General features: G+C 39.6%; 1 protein-coding gene across 1 annotated transcript in view; it reads right to left on the bottom strand.

Moving 5' to 3' along the window:
* Window positions 1-19,594, bottom strand: part of slc39a10 (solute carrier family 39 member 10) — a 35,308-nt gene extending 15,714 nt beyond the window's left edge. Inside the window, exons 1-4 of the mRNA XM_051405004.1 lie at window positions 19,477-19,594; window positions 6,275-6,357; window positions 1,818-3,090; window positions 983-1,160 (exon numbers count right to left, since the gene is read on the bottom strand). Coding sequence (XP_051260964.1) covers window positions 983-1,160; window positions 1,818-3,090; window positions 6,275-6,357; window positions 19,477-19,533 — 1,591 coding nt within the window. The 5' untranslated portion in view covers window positions 19,534-19,594. The remainder of the gene's footprint in view (window positions 1-982; window positions 1,161-1,817; window positions 3,091-6,274; window positions 6,358-19,476) is intronic.
* Between the last annotated feature and the right edge of the window lie 741 nt (window positions 19,595-20,335).

Here is a 20,335-nt window from a genome sequence, read left to right as displayed (position 1 = left end):
ACATCACAAATTTAATTTTCACAGAAAAAACTATTAAAATCATGACAATGTGAGATTTTTGGCAGTCTATACTAAACAAACATGTTCTCTTCAATCTAAAGAAAACAAGATTTGTAGGCCAGGACATCTCTTATATTAATTATTATTATATAATATAATGCAGTCTTGTCACACAAAACCTTCATCAGAAAACTACTTCTGTAATTTGCATATTGCACTTGGCCATATTGCGATTTCGCTAATATTTCAATTAACTGTACAGCCTTAGTGCAAATGCAAACCTGTTTCTGATTTCTGTACAGAAATGGTAGTTTACATACTTTAAACATTCATTGTATATGTAACGTTTTTTTTAATCTACAAAGAGAAAGAGAAAATCAAACGAACTACTTATTTATATATTTACAAGCTTTAGAAACACCCAAATGCAGAGATCCAGACACAAAGAGTGAGAGAAAAGGTCAAATGTGCCCCACACGCCACACCTAACAACTGCCTTCGCACAGGGGCAAGAGGAGAAGGAGAGACCCCGGCACTGCTGCCAGAAGAGTCGTTGATTCTTTAATATCTTTAAATATATCTCTCCTCTTCCCCTGATGGTTTGAATTAGTCGCTAGATGCTACACAGAAACAAAGTCAGTAAGAGGGTCTGAAAAGTCGCTAAATGTAGAGTGAAAGTCATGAAGTTGGCGCCATTGACTATAATTATTCTGTGCAAGTGCAGAGGTCACGTAGTGTAGAGTTTGTGCCAGTGCCACCTCAGATTTTTTTCAAATTTGATCACTGAACAATAAAAATATAATAAGAATTTTGTTTGTAATAACTACAATTGTCCCAGTCGCTGTATCTTTCCCTAGGACAACAGGAAATTATTAATTTCAAGCGCTGAGACAGAGCTCTTACCAGTGTTGAGGTTGACACTGAAATTGAAATCATGGTTTGCTTCTTTCTGGACCGGGTCAATAAAATACTTGGCCCTTACCGGAACTGGGGGGCTCCAAGGCTTCCTGCTCCACATCCATCTGGTGGTAGTGGCGGATGCAGGCACGACTATCTATCTGGTAGAGCAGGGCAGGACACAGGTAGGTGAACTGGGTGGGGGAGATGAGCGATTCGGGATTCAAGCCGTAGTAGGTGAGGAGCTGTGTCAGGTTCAAACACTGGAAGGAGAAGGTGCAGTGTGAGGGTAACAAAGCACTGACCGTGTAGTCAGTGTGTCCTTAAAATATCAAATACTCAGCCCTGTAAACGTCACAACTTGTTTTGTGAAAACTAAACTGCTCATACTCTAACTGCTGTTCACCATTAAGCAAACAAACTAAAAAATACCTACAGCTTTAACCCTAAAGAATACTTTTTTGTAAAGTTATCACTTGTACAGTTTTATATTGTTTTTTTACACTTACAACACTGATTAATAAACCAAGCTGCTTCTTAAGCAAAGTTGAAGATTTTCTGGTGTTACGGTTGTAAGAACAACAAAATCCCTTTAAGGGATTTGTCAGAGTGCGTTAGGAAACACTTCAAATCTTCATTAATGACCACTGCTGTAGTAGTGGTAGTAGTAGCAACAAGAAAGACTCAACATTTCTATTCCACAATTCTGTGTATGCAAACAGTTAGCATGACAAAGAAAACACCATAGTGTAAAATCTAGGAAGATAGCCAAGATATTGTCAAGCATCATCAGCAGAACACTTGTTGCTTCATTTTACTTTCTATAATATGTTTTAGATGTTTTACTGATATCAGATAACTGTTGAATGTGTTCATATTGAGGTTTCTGAAATCAGCCAGTAACTTTAAACAAATCGTACCTCCTCATGCTGATGAGACAATCCTGCCGGATGGCCAGGCTGACCGGGGGCTGGCAAAGTGGGGTTGGGAGGGCCTCCTGGTGCTTCTCTCTTATCTTTATGAGAATGGCTGTGACCGTGACCGTGATCATGGTCGTGGTCATGGTCATGACTGTGTTCAGACTGATGGTCGTGGTCATCAGACATAGGTGTGAGAGGAGAAGTGGTTCTGTTTCGCCCTCTCTGTCCTCTTCCTCTAGCAGGCTTTCTTGGCTTCTTGGGCCGGCTTTCTGTGGTTGCGGGAGAGGACCTTGGCTCCTGAGGAACTTGGGTTGGCTCCAACTGGGGGGAGGGCTGCTGTTCCTGGTTGATGGGAGGCACTTCTGTCTGAACTTCATGGACATGGTTGTGGTCGTGACCACTGTGATCGTGATGTTCGTGATCACCGTGTTCGTGATCACCGTGTTCGTGATCATTGTGAGGTTGAGCAGAAAGGTCCTTGTGGTTAGAGTGCACCTGTACCTGCTCAGGTTTGTCATGTGCGTGATCATGGTCATGGTCGTGATCGTGATCATGTGTGTCCTGCACATGTCCATCAGAATGTTTATGGTCACTATCCTCTACCTTGGCATGATCATGATTATGCCCTGCATCATGCCCATGATCGTGGTCATGATCATGTTTATGGTCATGTCCTATAGATGCACCAGTAGCTGGACTGGCAGCAGTAGTCTGGTGGCTGCACCGTGTGGGAACTTGTTCTGTGTGTGGATGGGAGCCGGGCTTGTGGTGTGGATGACCATGCCCATGCCGGTGATCATGGCTGTGGTCTTCACTGGTGGCCGAATGGGAGTGAAGACCTTCCTGCATATCAAGCAGGTCAAGATGAGCTACGTGGTCATGGCCCAGATCCTCATGATCCACACCTACCACCTTCACTTCACCCAGACCCAAGCTGAACAGCAGACTCTGAAATCCCTGGAAATCTAGCCGGCCTTTCTGGCCGTAGCGCCTGAACAGCTGCTGGATGTAGAAGCGCTGCTCCTCCTCTAGAGAGTGCCCTTGAGGACTCTTTGACTCCGGGGCTGGACTGGCTCCTTTCACGTATGGAGCCTCAGAAATCTGCAGGTCACTGTGGGTGTGGTTGTGGTCGGCGTGGTGATGACCGCCGTGCTGATGGCTGTGCCCTTCTCCATGGCAGTGGTTGCACTGGTTGAAGAGGAAGGTGAACACACACAGGAAACAGAACTTGGTGTGCACGTGGACTCGCATTGTCCCCCTTACTTCTTGTCCCCTGCCAAAACAAGAAAGTAACAGTAATCAGAATCTCAATCACTTTTTTTCTAAAAATGAAATGTAGTGACATTGATCTTGGTGGGAATGAATGATTGAATATAGATCCTTTGATCAATTGTGCATCAATTGTAAGCAGCATGTATTACAATATATTTAAAATTATTAATTCATTGGTTATAAAATTACTGTTAGACAGAAAAACAATTATGAAAACTGCTTAAGCAACCAAGTAAACATCATTCTGACTGTTTTGACTGGCGAGTTCACGTTCCTGACACTTTCAAAACCTTTGAAGAATTACTGTTTTGGGGTTTTTTGGCTCTATTTGGGTATGAGCGGGGTATGAGTTTTGTGTCAGAGGCATTTGTGATTTAGTCTTGATGTCTCCTGTATAAATCAAATGTTTCTACGTCCTTAGTATCACAGTCACATTCTGAGAAGCTGCATCTTAATATATCTCCCTTTCTCAATATCTCCTCTTCTTCGTTATACTGTTTGCTGTTTTTAATCAGGTGTGTAAGACAAGTAAAATTTGCTCTGCTGCCAAGAATATCAGCTTACTGAGAGGTGGACGGAAACATCCCAATATTCCTATTTTTCTGATACTGATATATATATGTCAATGAACAAACATCACATAAAATAATTAAAATGATGTTCAATGCAAGGAATTATGTTCCAAAATTGATTTAGTTAGTTTTTAATTACTATTCGCTTGGAATTATAACTTTGGATTGTAGAATTTTGCAACATAAAAACACAAAAATTAAATCACCTCAATGAGATTCGACTTCCAAGTCAAGAAGCAACAATACTGAACGTGCCCCTAAGTTAAAATAAACAAGGCACAATTTCTGAATGAAACTGTATATTCTCACACTTTTAAAATTATTTATGGTAAACTCACAATTATAAGAGTAGCTTTTACGTGGACAAAAAAAAAAAGATTGTGAACAGGAACTACTGATATCAGATGAATCAATCCTGCTGTCATTAAATCAATGATCAATATTGGTCTTAAATGTCCAGTGTGTAACATTTAGGGGGATCTATCGGCAGGAATGGAATATAAAATTCACAGGTATGTTTTTAATCGTGTATAATCACCTGAATAGAGGAACTGTTATGTTTTCGTTACCTAAGAATTATCTACAGACGCCACAGGTTTCCTTCCAGTCCAACATGTTGAACCGCCATGTGTCTACAGTAGCCCAGAAAGGACAAACGAAACACTGGTTCTGGGGGCGCTTGTGTTTTTTGCAAGCACAATAAACTCTCTACTGAGGATTGTTTAACAAATAAAGTGTGTGTCCGATGATGCAAGGCGCACTGACATCATCTGTGTAAGTTTCATATGTATTATTAAAAAAAAAGAAGATTTTAATAAGCCTGAATGAGATAAATACTACAGCTTAGCTCTACCTTTAGTATAAAAAAAAATATTAAAAAAAAAAAAAAAGAACTCTAAAAAAAAAAAAAAAAATCTTTATAATAATTTTTTAAAAATTTTTTTTCTCCCCCCCCCCCCCCCCTAAAAAGCCTAAAGCAGCTCATCATCAGCAATATCATTCCAGTCAAATGATCCTCATAAGGTCTCTTGTGAAGCCTGTGGGTGGTTGATGTGTGAGGGGTGGGGGTGAGGCTGGGGTGGAGATGAGTAAAGAGAGGTCAGATGAGGAATCCTGGAGAATGGTAAGATGGCACACAGCAGAGACCAGTGTCTCTCTATCTCTTCTCTCTCTCTCACACACACACACACATTAACACACAGGCCTTTGGCAGTCAGCTTGTTAGCAAAGTTTGTACTAGATTTACAGCATGCACGTCATGAGGGAATAGATTTGTGTTGTGCAGACCACAGATAATGGTCTAAATGTTAAAAACAAAAGAGTTATAGATCCTCCGCACAGTAATAACAGAATGCACACTGTAGGCTTGTGGGTGAAACAACAACAAAAAACTTCATTGATTTCTTTCTGGATACACACAGAAGAAGCAAGAAATTGCAAAACACAAACTCAGGAGAAGACAGAAAATGAATCAAAGATCACTTAAATGATATCACACAAGAGCCTCATTTTAAAACAGAACATACTGGTGATTGACATTAAATGCGCTGCTGCTACTCTGGTAGGTTGTTGCTGTTTTCACACTTTACCATAAAACAATCTTAAATGATTGATCCAACAACCCCTAACTATACAAAAAATGTTTTACAGACAACACAAAAGCCCTAAAACAAAGCCCTTGTTTATTCTTTAAAGCCTTAATCATTGCTCAGACGACATCATCAGCTTATCAGCTAATGACTTGTTATGGACTTCCTTCTCCCCACGTAACAAGATTAAGAACTTGTGTAGTAGTATTTCATATCAGTATTTTAAAGTAAGCACTTCATGTAATTTGGTATAGAGATTTTTTGTCAAAGTGTAGTGAAGAATTATTGCTGTCACAGAAATTTCTACGACCAACTACAGTTCACAAACAACCAAAATAAAACCAACTTTTAGAATGAGTCATCCAGATGATAAAAACATATGGCGCAATTCAACACCATCATACATTTCAAAATCCATGCCAAATAAAATCAGTTCCTCAACACTGACTTCCTTCTCGTACTTTAGAAAATGGAAGCAAGTCTACTTACCACTGTGTGCCCCTTGAATGAGTAGTGTGTGAAATTTAGTCTGGCCAAGGAGTGACTGATGGCGTACTGACTCAAGCAGCAGACCTAAGTGTGGTTACAAGCCTACTTCATGGCGGTCGACAAGACAGTATTTATAAACATGAGACAGCAGTGACCTATGAACCTTGCAGCAGATAGGTTGGGGCAAAAGCAGGACCTTTTTTAAGAGCACACCCTCTTAACAACAACAAAGCCTGCTGTGTTTTCCTGATTAGAGTCTTTATTGTGCTTCTTCTTTGAGGGAAACAAGAGAGAGTTTAATTGCGTGTTACACAAACCCAAATCTAAAAAGTAAGCATTACAAATCCATTTTAAGTGTACCCAGATTTTTTTTTCTGTGGATTAAGATTATTATCTTATTTTTGGCAAACATTCGCAACAACACTGAAATAATAATGCAGGAAACAGCAAATGTTTCAGTCACAATATGTTTCAGCTCAAGACAAGTAAATCATTAAATTATTGTACTGTGAAATACATTCACTCGGTAACTCACTGTAATTGGTGTCCTCCTGCTTGGCCCCCAGTCCTGATGCTACTCTTTGAGGGGGGTTTTCCAACTCTTCTGAAACGTGCACTCTGGAAAAAATATTAAAAGGAGACACATGGGTGAAATTCAGGCTTATCTTTACACATTTTTTTTACCTCAAGCCGACAAAAAAATTCCACTTATGCAACAAAGGTTATCTGAAGCAGTGCTCATGTTGTCACAAGAGGACAATTTCTTTGTCAGCAGCTAAAGAATTAAAAATCTGTCTTCCCAGGCAGATCGTGGCAATTATAATATATGTATTAGTGTAGTATATACTTAATACTTTCAAAGTATTTAATTTTAATTTGACTTTAATTACAAATTGACACTTTAGACTTGTAATTGGCCGAGCAAATGCCCTAATTTCGCGCCTGTGGACTGATTTCTGTGTCAAGATTCCAGCAAAAACTTTCCGCAAAAATCAGAAGAATGTGACGTTTATGCGTGCTCCCGAATGCCTTCTGATTCAGCTTTTCTACAGCTTCAACGGTAAGCAACACTAGCAAAGATGAGCTTATAAATGTCTACAAACAACCCACACTTACCACAACAAAGAGTCCAACACGAAGCCCAGGTGAAACATAAAAAATTCTATTTATCTGCTTCAGGGTCCTGGTATTGTTGGCTCACTGTCAGCCTATAATGACTTACTAACACTTAGATAGAATACATTACTGCTACTATTATCACTTGTGCTTGTCCTACTGTGACAAAGCAAAATCTCCGCTTTGAAAAAAGGCCTATTTCAGACCACAAAGTTTTCAAAGATATTATATATGTCTATAATTGTGAGGCCACCACACTGGGACTGTGAGAGTGCCACTTTAAAAACACAGCAGCTTTGTTTTTAAGGATTTTTTAAAATGAAATGTTGAAATGAGAACATACATGTTAAGTGTGGAAACGTTTTCGTCTAACTTTGGGACACATTCATGGGTACATTGGCGTGTAGGAGGTTTATATATATAATTTTGTCTGATTCATACACACAATGTTTCCTCGAAGAGCGTACTGTACTGCACTGTTTTTACTACCCAGCAGCCATCCTGAAAAGAAAATTATAAATGTCTTTAAGTAGTATAGAAACCGCTCCTTTTGATATAGGGCCAGTGGGGAAGAAAATGCACCTCAATGGTACTATGACAGAACCTCTGCCAGAACCTCTGCTAGAACCTCGGCCAGAGGTTACAGCTAACAAATGGGCATAAATATCAAAATAATTTGTAGTAACCAAGTTGACTATCTGTACAACTTAATTTTAAAATCTTCTTTCTGTCACTTCTGAAACCTTTTTCTATACATTACTTACTCAAATTTGACCCCATTTCAAGGTTGTTGACAACAGGAAACTTGTTATTTCTTTCATGGGGAAAAAAAAATCTGACTTTGGCCCTTAAGCCGTTTCATATGATTCTCACGCGACCATACACATCCTCCTCTTCTCAGTATCAAGCCAGAGGGAAAATGAAAACTGGAAATGCATATGCATAAAAATGTCTTCTGGTATTGAACAAAAACACATTTGCCATTTTATTAATAAGTAGAATACTTAAGTCTTTTGTGTTTGCCACTGATCCTGATCTCTATTTTTCTTACAAAATACAACAAACGGAGCACTTTCAGTCAGTTTAAGCAGCAGACCTGCATTAAAATGCAACGCCAATGATTTTTGCATTAACAAAAATATAACCTGTATAACGGCTTTATTTCAATGGTTTCTTACAATATTTTGTATTATGTCCACTCGTGTTTTGAATAATGTTCTTGTTGCAAAAGGAAGGTTTTAAACAAATAAAGGCAACCATTTGTTGTTGAAGCAAGACGATAAATATATACAGAAACGTGTCAGAATGGAGTTTTTTTTCTTTTAGTAGGGCCTGAGGTGTGCAAGAGAGGCCAGATGTCAGATGCCACATGGGTCCAACTCAACAACAGATGGTCTGTAGGAATCTTAAAGGATCTTCTGTTGTATCATTACATTTCGGAAAGTAAAAGAGAGCTGAGGCAAGGGATGGTAATCAATACGGAACCGGTTCCAAATCGTCTGATCAATCGGAATCAAATGTTTTCGAGCGGTTCCTCTCCTATCAATGCCAGAAAGTTTTTTTTCTCACATTTGCGGACTGCAAAATCATGATGTCAAATTCATACGTCAACACTACTGGAAACTTGCAACAAGAATGAGTCATGGTGGAGAGGAAGACATGGTTCAAAGCGTGACTTCATTTCACAAAGAAACTCAAACAAATTCAGACTCAGAGATAATAAAACAGTTGTGTTGACTTTCTTCCCCACACAGAAGACTGATCAGGAATCAATAATGGCATTGGTATCAATAAAATCTTAATATTTGCCATCCCCTAGATGAGTCACCATACTATAAACTACATATCTCTGCTGACAAACACTGAACACAGCTGGAGAAATAATAGACTGTCAACTGTTTTCAGCAACACTCGGAGACAGAATGTGAAATCATTACAGATTAGCTCAACTATCCAAAAGACATACTGGTTAATGTCATTACATGGAAAACACCCAACTAATGGTGCATGCACAGTAGTAATTTGGGCAGCTCAAACCAGCAATCCTATGACCAAGAGTAGCTATTCTGTGAAATGTGTCATAAATTGTGTGGTAGGTCTCCTGTAAATCTCCTGACTCAAGCACCTGGCATATTCACAGCGATGAAGAAAACCTTTTAACAGCCAGCCTGATAACAGCACTCATTACAGCAGACTCAGCAGAGGTGCTAGGCGAAGACACAAATAAGTTTCAGTACCAGTTGATCCCAGCACACTTGTAATCAAATTAATATGAAGAAAAATTAATGACCAAGAATAGTCAAACCCCTTTTAAACTAATTTCTGGCTTCTCCGAACAGCTTTAAACGCCCATGTGATTATCTAAAGTCGGCTCTGCGAGTAAAACAAATACCTGTATATCGTTTCAGCAAATACCCCCGAATCCCTTTGTGGTGTGAATTTTGGCTGTGGGCTAGCATGACACTCCGCAGGTTTAAAATAAAACCAATGTTAACAAGCCACCGCTTCCAAGAACTTCTCATGGAGTCAAACGACAACAAATACCACATGTTCAGGTTTTGCAGGTTGAAGCCAATGAGTCATTTAGACAACGTTGTTGACAAAAGAGGCTGTATATAGTCCTGAATTCCTCCAGTTGAATCAAGGAGCTGCATTGCGAAACAGCGAGAGGTGACTGCGGCAAGGCGCAGGTGCATTGCTGATGCTCTGTGGCCTGGAAGCATGTTCATCATAGTGTAAAAGAGTCTAAGACTGAAAGGCGAGATACAGACAAGTAAACAGAACAATCAGCTAGAACAGTGCACTGTGCAGATGTCAAAGAAATAACACCTTGGCAAAACACAGAGAGAGAGAGAGAGAGAGAGAGAGAGAGAGAGAGACTTACCTCTGATCACAAATAATAGCCAGAAAGGCCAGGAAGTCACTCCATACAAACACAAAATGTTCACGCCAGCACCAACATGAGTAACAGGTTGAGTCTTTTTAGGTTTTTGAGTCCGGTGACTTAACTAATTTGTACAAGTAGGAGGGGAGGCACAGGGAGGGTGGGTGTGTGTGTGTGTGTGTGTGTGTGTGTGTGTGTGTGTGTGTGTGTCTGTGTGTGTGGGCAGTTAGGGAGCTGTGGATCAACCACCTGACCAGACACTTATGGTGTATGTGTGGGGCTATAACTTATAAGTGCTACTGGTAGGATATTCTGCCCACCTTAGTATTTTGTTTTGGATGTATCGATTGGATCAGGAACTTGAAAATATGTAAAAAAAAAAAAAATAAAAAAAAAATATCCAAATGTGGAATGTCCTTTAAAAAAACCCATCCTCGTTAAATTTGCAGAAGCACTGATGTGGACTGACCCGTGCATGGTCCTGCAGGCTTAGCCTGAGTTACAGTACAGAGGTACAGTATGTGCTCTCTCTAGGTTATGGCTTAAACGTTGGTGGCAAGGATACATGTGAACACTAAGCTGACACCAAATCTAGACGGTGCTCTAGCTGAAAGCTGTTATTCAACAAGAAGTTGCAACTTATTGGCGCTTATCAACAAAGTCCAAGAGGAACAAGGCTGAGGTCAGAACGGATGTATTGGTTAAAAAATGTTAGCTGGCATGATTTAAAAATGCTGTGTCTGCATAAAAGACTGTATCATAAACAGCAGGAGTGTGGGAATGGTGATACATGTGCAGCAGACGGTGGACATTGTGAGCACTTAAACAAATAGACTTATGTTTACAAAACCCTTATTAGAAACCTGCAGTAGCTGGCAGCAATAGTGACTTTCAGAGAGGGTTTGTACTGCAAGGTATCAAGGTTGGGTTGGCAACTGTAACTGTTATGAATGTTTTAAGGGAAGATAAAGTGGATCTCTAATCTGGAACCTATTTTCAACAGTCCTCCTGAAGACACCGGACCAAGAGACAAACGCACACAAAGAAGCAATTTAGCTCAACAAAAGATGCAGTTAGTGTAAATGTTGAATGAGGCCCAAACACTTTGAGGCTTAAACGATGTTACACTCCTTTTTACTGATCTTCCATCATTCTTCTTCCTATTTTTTATCACAGTTCAGGATTCAAAATGGTTTTCAGCTCGCTGGGGCATTTTACTTGCTCTGGGCAAGAGGACAATCCTCATTGTTGAGCCCTTGCGCCGCGTACTGTATGCGACTTTGAGACAAGACTAAGTTTGTAGTCCATGCCTGAAATGGTGGTTATATTTTTAGTATGATGAACAAAAACTCCCATCAGCGTTTAGACTGTAATATCAGCGGAGAAATCGCCAAAGGACATTTTTAGCTAATTATATTGTAGTACAAATCTTACATAGAGGCTGTAAATAATATTTATGTACAAAAACATCACCCACAGCAATTTGAGAGTCATTTAGGGTTTGTTTAATCATATTAGAGGGTGAGAGGTCATGTTTAGCATCATTGTGGCTCAGTATTATGCCCTTACTACTACTGTAAGCTTTGTCCTTTGAAACAACAGAAACTTCATGCATACTATCCAGTTTGAACAAAAAAAAACTCCAAGCCAAGACATGACCGGTGCAATCCTGTGTTCATATTCTCTCTCTCATAAAAACCATTTGTAAATAGTTATATGTACAAGCCTGGGTTTCCTGTCCACACACACAGTAAGCCCACTTTATATGTTTAGCAAGTAAAGCCGAGACCAAAACACAATTTCAACAACAACATTCAAGACAGAGTGCATGTTTGATATGAAAGACAGAGTTGGTTGTGTTGTATACTGAACAGATGAACTTATGAGATCCCATCTGTAAGGCTGCTGAGCTGAGCTTCTGTTCTCTAGCGCTGCCCTGCATCTCAATCACATCACTGTGCTTCTTCTGATGTGACTCTTAAAAACTTTGGAGGCTGTTTTTTCTATATTACAAAAGAAACACTTATTCGTGAAGCGCTGCGAGTGTTTTGCGAGTCTCTGCATAATAACCCTAAGCTATACTTTAAAGCTGCGTGCTGCAATCATAAAGGAGATCTGGTATGGAGCGGCTGTAAATAAGGTTTACTAACGCAACTTAAAACTCCAGTTATCAAACACAAAGGTCGGTTTAATAGTCACATTGTGTCTGTGAATTAATAAAGGCCAATACTGAAGTTAACTGTGTTATATCAGACCAAACCTTCTCTAATCCCGAGTTAAAGAGAGCAGAGTGTAATACAGATGAATCCACACCGAAAATTAACAACGCCCCGACAATAAAGGAACGTCTGCTCTGCTTGCTTTATTAAATCATTTTGATTAATTGTATTTTTAACCAGTTTAACTGTAATTTTGGAGTTCTGTTAGTCGTCTAATGTTTCGCTTACGCCATCCATAACTGAGGACAGTAATGTAAATCTACATTCTGACCCAAACATTATTTTTAAAGACAATCAGATGTATTTTTAAGTTGTAATTAGGGCTGCACAATTAATTGCAATATTGATAGAAATCGCAAGAAGCTGCTATTTGTGTCAAAACAGCATTATAATGAAGTAGCGGGCATAAAAATCCTCCAGATTTAACAATCACATCATTAATTAAAATATCTTGCAACCCTAACTATAACCCTTTGTTTGTTTGTTTTTTTGTATCCTGATTATGCAACTCAAAATAACTTATAATCCGTTACTCCCTAAAGCAGCTGATCAGGATGTATAAACACACATACTGTCATTGATCAGGATGTATAAACACACATACTGTCATTGATCAGGAGATAATGAGAAGCAGCCACTTACACACCAACAAAAATAAATAAATTAATGCAGTTTAATTATTTGTAACACTATCTCTTGCACATAAGGGTTTAGGGTTAGTGTAGAAACGCTGTTACCGCCCATTGGTTAAAGTCTTAAAGCACCAGAGTTAGAGGAGGGGGGGGGTCGGTGCTACACGTGGTGCGCATAACGCCACAGTGAGCGAGCCTCTTGTCATTGAAACGTGCCTATAAAAACAAACTATTATAATTATTTTTTATGGTTTTTTTTTTAAAATCACCAGCATACTAGTCGCCAATACACCCCCCCTCGTACAAACACAAAGGCGAGTCCCCGGGGAAGCTGCCCGAGACGCCACATTAACGCCAACCAGCCTGTTTTGGTGTTATTATGAAGAGCCGTTGCCCTTTACGGACAGGCTAACGCTAATGCTAACGCTGGCCCCGTAAGGCAGCGATTCAACCCAGCTAACAGGAGCTAGCACCGCGCGACTCACGGGAGACAATTAGCTCGCAGCCTGTAAAAAGAGCAACGGCAGCATAATGGTGTCTGAGACTCGGTCACAAACGCTCACAACGGTGGTGAATAAGGTCCACGCGTTGTGGCGAACGCCGCCCGGGTCCATGTTGTGGGAGTGAATGATAACAAATGGGTTTTTTATATAGTTACCTCACTCGAGTGCCGTGTGCATCTCCTCTCCGCTCGGTACCAAAAAAAAAAAAAAAAGATCTCGTTTTACGTCAACGGACAAAAGACCACGTATTCACCAACGGCTGCTGCGAACGTAACGTACGATCCCGGTGGAGGCGGATAACAGTCTGCGCTAACTGCGTAGTGCGTTGAAGAAAGCACTGGCGCTTCTTTCCGCCACTTGTGTGTGTCTGTGTGTGTGTGTGTGTGTGTGTGTGTGTGTGTGTGTGTGTGTGTGTGTGTGTGGGCTGTCATATGACTAGCTGCGGAAATGATATTCAGAGAACAATGAGTAACTGCCACAAACCGTCGACGTAATGCGGGCTACAACCGACCGAAGTCACATCCTTTCATTACACCACATCATTTGAGTGCAGACACGCAGCTTATCTGGTCTTAGTTTAAACTATTTTTAAATGTATTTATTAATATATATATATGTATGTATATATATATACATTTTTACCGTTTTAATGTTGTGAAAGTCTTTAGTTTCCACATCTAAAACTTCACACCAAAAAAGAGCATTTCCATGGCAACCATTCCAGAGAAAACTCCAAATAAGGGCATCATAAAGCTGATTCAAAGTCAAAGTGTATTGAAACTACAGGCAAGTTTCAGGAGGAGAAAAACAGATATATGAAAGTCAAAACCAGCTGAATCAGGCTTGTGTGTGTGTGTGTGTGTGTGTGTGTGTGCAGGTTCCTCATAAACATAGGCCTACTAAAGGTCTTGAACTAACACACACTTTATGGCTTGTTTTGTAGCCTGTAGAACTGTAGTAGGCACAAACCATATTTACATTTGATACATTAGAATTAGATGCATTTTTAAGGATTTTAATGTGGAAATTATTGTTAAAATTTTTTTTTTTTTTGCATATTAAACTTATCAGGCACACATTCACAGAATAACATATGTTATTCTATGAATTAATTGATCTTTTTCTATGTGTGTAGCATGCAAACGTTCATTTATACAGTCCTGTGTTGTATAATGAAAATACATTTCCTTGATTTGTTAATTATTGTTCCACGCACACTATTATATGTCGCCTGGAGGGGATCTTTAACATTAAACACAGAGAATATGTTGCACGATCAAGACATATATCTGGTCTATTATTCTGTATCAGTTATTTATCTAATGAACAATGCGGTTTTATCATGCTTTTAAATGAATGCAGACCATGCTCGATTACCGCTGTGGCACTGTAGTCACTACATTCACACACAAATGACACATAATGAGGTTTTAATGCTGATTCTGGTACTTTTTACACTCTGACTGTTTTTAGACAAAACATGAACTGCAGTTAGAGATTGCAACTCACCTCACTTGACTACGATTTGTTACTGCACTGTTTATTTCTGGGTGTTGTGTCATATTGTCACAACATTTTGACGCCAACCAACATTTCTGGCATACATCATTTAAAACCTGAGGCAGCAAAGAATTGAGGATATTGCCCAGGTAAGTGTAATGAGAGAATATATTAGTGATTTGGGATTGTTGGAAATCCCCATGAACAAGAATGAAAACATCCATGACCAATGAAGGCAGAGCAATACGACATAACCTTTGCAGAACAGTTGCCACAAGTGGAAATTACAGCATGATTACACATTAAATTCCCCTTTATTTCCCAAGATTGTCAGAAGTCAGAGACAGACGATTGTTCAAATTCACCAGCCACTCATTTGTAAATCATTGTTTTGTGTCTGAAATCTACCAACCGCTTTCATATTTTACCATAATTTTACTATGGTGACTGGTGCTAAATTTCCCACCCAGCTCATGGCAATGCAACTGCACCTTGGCACACTGCATCCTGGACCATGGACTACCTCTCTGGTCGGCCAGTAGGTCAGAGTGGATGGCTTTGCCTCAGACATTTACGATCAGCAATACTGGTACAAATCAGGGAAATGTACTGGTGCTATTCCTCTTCACTCTCTTCACTCTCTACACCTCAGACCTCTGTTTCGACTGGTTTCTGCCACCTTCAGATGTTTTTAGAATACTAAATAATAATGAGAGGGAGTACGTGATAGAGAGCTTTGTCACATGGTGCAACAATCACCTGAAGCTCGATATTTTAGTAAGCTGGACAACCGGAGGAATTGGAGGCCCTCTCTCCTGGCTATCATCCAACTGGGGAGAAGTGGAGAGAGTGGACAAAAAAACTGGACTGGTATTCTGACACTGACGCCCCCTTCAGGAATGGACAGAACTTATTGTTCCTTTCTGATGGGACTCAGATCCAGTGTGTACAACAGGCTCCTGGTTATCTTCTATCAGTCTGTAGTAGCCTGTGCACTGTTCTTTGCTGGGGTGTGTTGGGGCAGTGGCATCAAGGCTGGAGAGTCTAACAAGATCAAAACCACCCTAGATAACCTCTCTTACCCTCATCGTCCCACCCAGGTGCAAAAAGGACCGCTTCAGACACTTCTTTGTACCTGCTGCCATCAGACTGGAAATCACAGTCTATAATACCACTTGAACCACCCAGCTATGTTTTATGTATATATTACGGTATATCTCTACATTAATACAGTACCATTATTTAATCATATTATATATTAGTCTGGTGTACAATGTTAACATAGACTGTTGACTCTGCTGCTATTAATCACATTACTGTCACTTTACCGTCTAATTCTTTCTTGTATAGTTTTTATTCTATTTTTAATTTAGTTTTTATATAATGCTTGTTATTTATTTCTTTTACTTCTTATCAAGTTACACAGTCTGGTTTTAACAAACTGGGTTCACTGTTTGGGACAGAGCCAGTTGGATTTGGTCCTTTTTTGTAGAGGACAGAGACAACAAGCCAGCATTCTTGGACACTGTGGTTGCATCTGAACTCACTCCCTTGTTCACTCATTCATTACTCACTATATAATAAACCCTCTGTTTCCCCTGTAGTGAGCAGTAAATTGAGATTTATGAATCATCATCACTGTGTGTCATCATTGAAGTTTCATGTTGCATTACTGTAATTTCGTACATATTTTATACTATGAGCACTTCTGTTTAAAAGTGCTATGGTCATTCAACTATATTATAATGTACAAAAACATCATATTAGGCCAGTATAGCATATAAGGGTAAACAAAAGAGCTGCAGGGGTTCACCATGTCTGTACCTTTGATCTTTCTACTTGGCTTCATATATCTTTACACTTGACCTTTTATACAGTATGTGTGAGCAAGCAATCAATAAAATCATATGCGGCGCTCAAAGCAGTCCATCGGGTGATACGCTCTGAGCTTTCATGTCTTACCGCAGTATTCTCTATGGCAGAGAGAAGGCTATAGACCACTGACCTTCACTGTCTTTGTGCATACAGGTGGCTATGTGTGTGTGTGTGCAGGTAAGTGTGAAGCCCTTGGATGCTCTGAGCGGACGCACAGCTAATTTCTGTCGGCCTTGCACCACCTGGGTCCACTTTCCCAGCTCCTCCCCGCTGCAGGTTTCCCCCTCTCATATCATCTGTTTCTCCAGAACACAGAGAGATTAATATCAAGTGATTGGCAGCCATGTTCTCACTTAGCACTCCAGTCATGGTGCCCCAGGGTCTCTGCTGGTCGTAAAGCAATAGTGGAAGTGCCATTGTGGCTTTCACTGTCATTTAGCCAGTACCCAGCCCCAGCAGACAGAGGATGAAAAGTGCCAACGGCCGCATTGAATTATGAGCTCCACTCAGCCCCGGCCATATATACAACCCAGCACAGGGAGCCATTTCCTGCTGAAATGCCTCTTGCTGCAGATTACTGAGGTAATATTTCCTGCACTGCAACTAGAGTGGTTATGGTCTGCAGGCAATCTACCTGACGCAGCTTTTGCCTACGCATCGACTACTGGCATGAAAGACGAGGCGATGGGTCATGGTGGAATTACCCTTTTTATCACACGGTGGTTAAAAAGGTGAGGTGATTTTTAATGAGGACAACAAGTATAACTTTTCAAACCAGCCTGATGCCATAAGGGCTCGAACGGCTATCATGTGCATAATTACAGACACAAGTGAAATAGTTCATTCGAGTCAGATACCCTATTACAAACCTATATTACCAGAGCTAAATTAAGGTCGTCCATCTTGAATGCGTCCTTCCAGTTGATGGAAATAGGCATTGGGGATATGCAGTCTGGATCCTGTGTGTGTGTGTGTGTGTGTGTGTGTGTGTGTGTTCATGGCTGACATTTTGCTGATACAGAGCAATATTGGCACCCCAGCAGACCCGCTGGTGCTTTGTCCTGGAGGGTAGCCAGGGACAGAAAGAAAAAGAGGGAGAGAGACTGAGAGAGAGAGCAAGACACGGCAAGTGACAAGTTTTAAATATCAGCTCATTAGCCACCTGTAAACCCATCTAATGAGCGCTCATGGATTTTTCATTCCCTTTAATTGGGTAGAGGTTGGAGAAAGGCGAGTGCACTTGCTTGTTTCCCCTCAGGTTTGTTGTACTTGCCAAAGCTATAGCGCACACACATACTACTCCAATAGCCGACCAACACCCACCCTCTCCAACTCACACATCCTCGATCGATGTATGCAGAAGGGCCCAACAAGCTCCATTAGGCTTGCAGTTGGTTTATATGAATATACACTGATGAAGAAGATTGACTACAGTAATAATACTCACAGTGCACAGACATGTGTCCAATGACCTTGCAGCTGTCATTTCCTTTTTTGTAAACACCTTACGACATTCTCATGTTTTCTTCTATTTTACATACACACTCTTAAGTGTGAATCCAAAAGGGCTCCAATTTAAAAAAGTGCTTTTAAAGGTCACTGATCAGTGTAGATCTGTAAATCAGAACATATAGTATTGAATGTTACTTGAATGTTTTACAAGAGATATAGCAGGGGATTTGTTATCAAGACTGTTAGCACCAGTTTAATGAAATGGTAAATCTCCATTCACTGTATTTCATAAACAACATTTATATTTGTTTTCAGCTGCTGTTGAAAGGTGTCAGGACACACAAAACTGACTTTTGAATATTTGCGTTAAAGAAATAAATATTTCTGCACTATAATTATCCTTTATGGCAAACCTTATTCACTCAACAAGAATTAAAAACAATTAGACATTTGGTCTGTTTGATGATTTGACATTGAGGCTCCACAACAGCATTGCTGTATACAGCTGGGTTGGAAAAAATTAGAACATGCGCAGGTTAGAGGGGAGAGCCACTGTCCTACTTGCAATATAATGTACCTAGAAAAAACAATATGTATTGATTTGTTAACATCAAGTATTGAAATTTTGTTTTCTTAAAACTACATTAATATATTTTTTGGGCCACTTGGGGGCAGAAAACAACCTGACAAACACACAGTCTGACATATTATTGTCATGTAAAGTTATATATAGTGTTTTATGAAAAAATAAAGAAAGCCTATAACTAATACAGCAACAAAATAATGTATTTGCTTTGGTGTTTATGACCATTTTTTAATCCCTAACAGACATGGATATGTCTCAATTACTGTTGATTTATATCTAAACCTGCATGAACAGGTACTTAAGGTGTAGTATGTGAAGTGTTATTGCAGAAGTGGTAAAACTGCAGTTGTCATTGTGAACAACCCTTTTACATCACACACTGTAGTTTGATTAAGTGTTTATATAAAAAGCACCTGCCTTCTCTACAGATCACACCAGAGGATGATCTGATACTTTACTATAGTCTCCACCTGTGTTTCTACTCCTAGCTAATCATCTTTTTTTTACTGTTATTAGACCTGCCTCCAACACATAAAAACCTCTGAAGGTGGACATGAACTGTCCCTGTTATCGTATTATGTAAATAAATCTCTTTTCTTTGCTGGCTTTGAAGACACATATTAAATCATTCTAAATCATAGTAATACAATGGACAGAATTAGATAACGTGCCCATTGTCTGCTTTAATGATCAGTTAAATGCAATATCAGTATTCATGAAGGCTTTGAAGGAATATTAATTACGGATAATATCTATATATTACGTATACCTTGACATGGATGTGTCTCTTGTCCAGCAAGACAAATATGACTACTGACCTTCGCTCGTGTGTAGAATCAACTTAAAAACTCACCTGGTGAAACATCTAAAGACAAACAAAAAAGAAGAAAACTCTTGATACCCTATCTTTTCTTATTACCATACATGAACATGTACTGATGTTACATTATATGAAGTGTTATTCACTCACCTTCACATGGCAGAGCTGATTTCTGTATAAGATCAAGTGTTTGCAATAAAAGAACATTATTCTTTCAAGCCAAATCCCGTCCTTTTCCACGCTCAGAGGAGTGCTTTTGATTCCTGACAACCCTGACATTTTCTTAAATCCAGCCGCAGCTCCTCCTGTCAATAGCAACTGCATTGCTATTTCTCCGTCTCTGAGATCTTACAGGCAAAGAATTGGGCATGTTCAAAGGCTCCCTGCAGAGAAACATCATTTCAAAGGGGCTCAAAATCTCATGTCTACATACCAGGGCTGATCAAAATAAACTACATTTTATTTGCTTTTAATGATGTGACAAAGATGAGGTGAATAATTTGACGTCATTGTACTCTCTATTATGTTCTGTAAGAGGAGAATGTATCCTCTTCTTGTTGCCATTTGTGCTTGTTGTATAATGTGCACATTTTACAGTTGTTACATTCATATTATAAGTCAGTAGAACATGTTGATGGTCTGCTGCAGTGCCATCACTAATGTTGTTCTGCATTGTAAAACTCCTCATGCAAACCATCTTAGTCCCCACTCCACTGGAGCCGTGTGCTTTAAGAAATGATTCATAGTATCAGTGAATATCAATTAAATGTTTGTTACACTTACATGTTTTAGTCAGCTGACAATTTATCTTAAGGTCAAAATGAAAATAGTAAATTTGTCTAAACTTATTAATATTCACAATTAGGAACAAACATTTTTGCCTTCACTTAACAGTGGAAAAATACTAGTAGAAAGCATGAATTTCCCCGGGATTGCATTGAATATAATGGTAAGTAACTATTGTTGCTTTGTTCTATTCATGACAGCTACAAACTGTCTAAGCACACCA

The sequence above is a fragment of the Dicentrarchus labrax genome, unplaced genomic scaffold (genome assembly GCF_905237075.1).
Source record: "Dicentrarchus labrax unplaced genomic scaffold, dlabrax2021, whole genome shotgun sequence".
NCBI classification, from domain to species: Eukaryota; Metazoa; Chordata; class Actinopteri; family Moronidae; genus Dicentrarchus; species Dicentrarchus labrax.
This window is presented reverse-complemented; position numbering and strand designations above follow the sequence as displayed.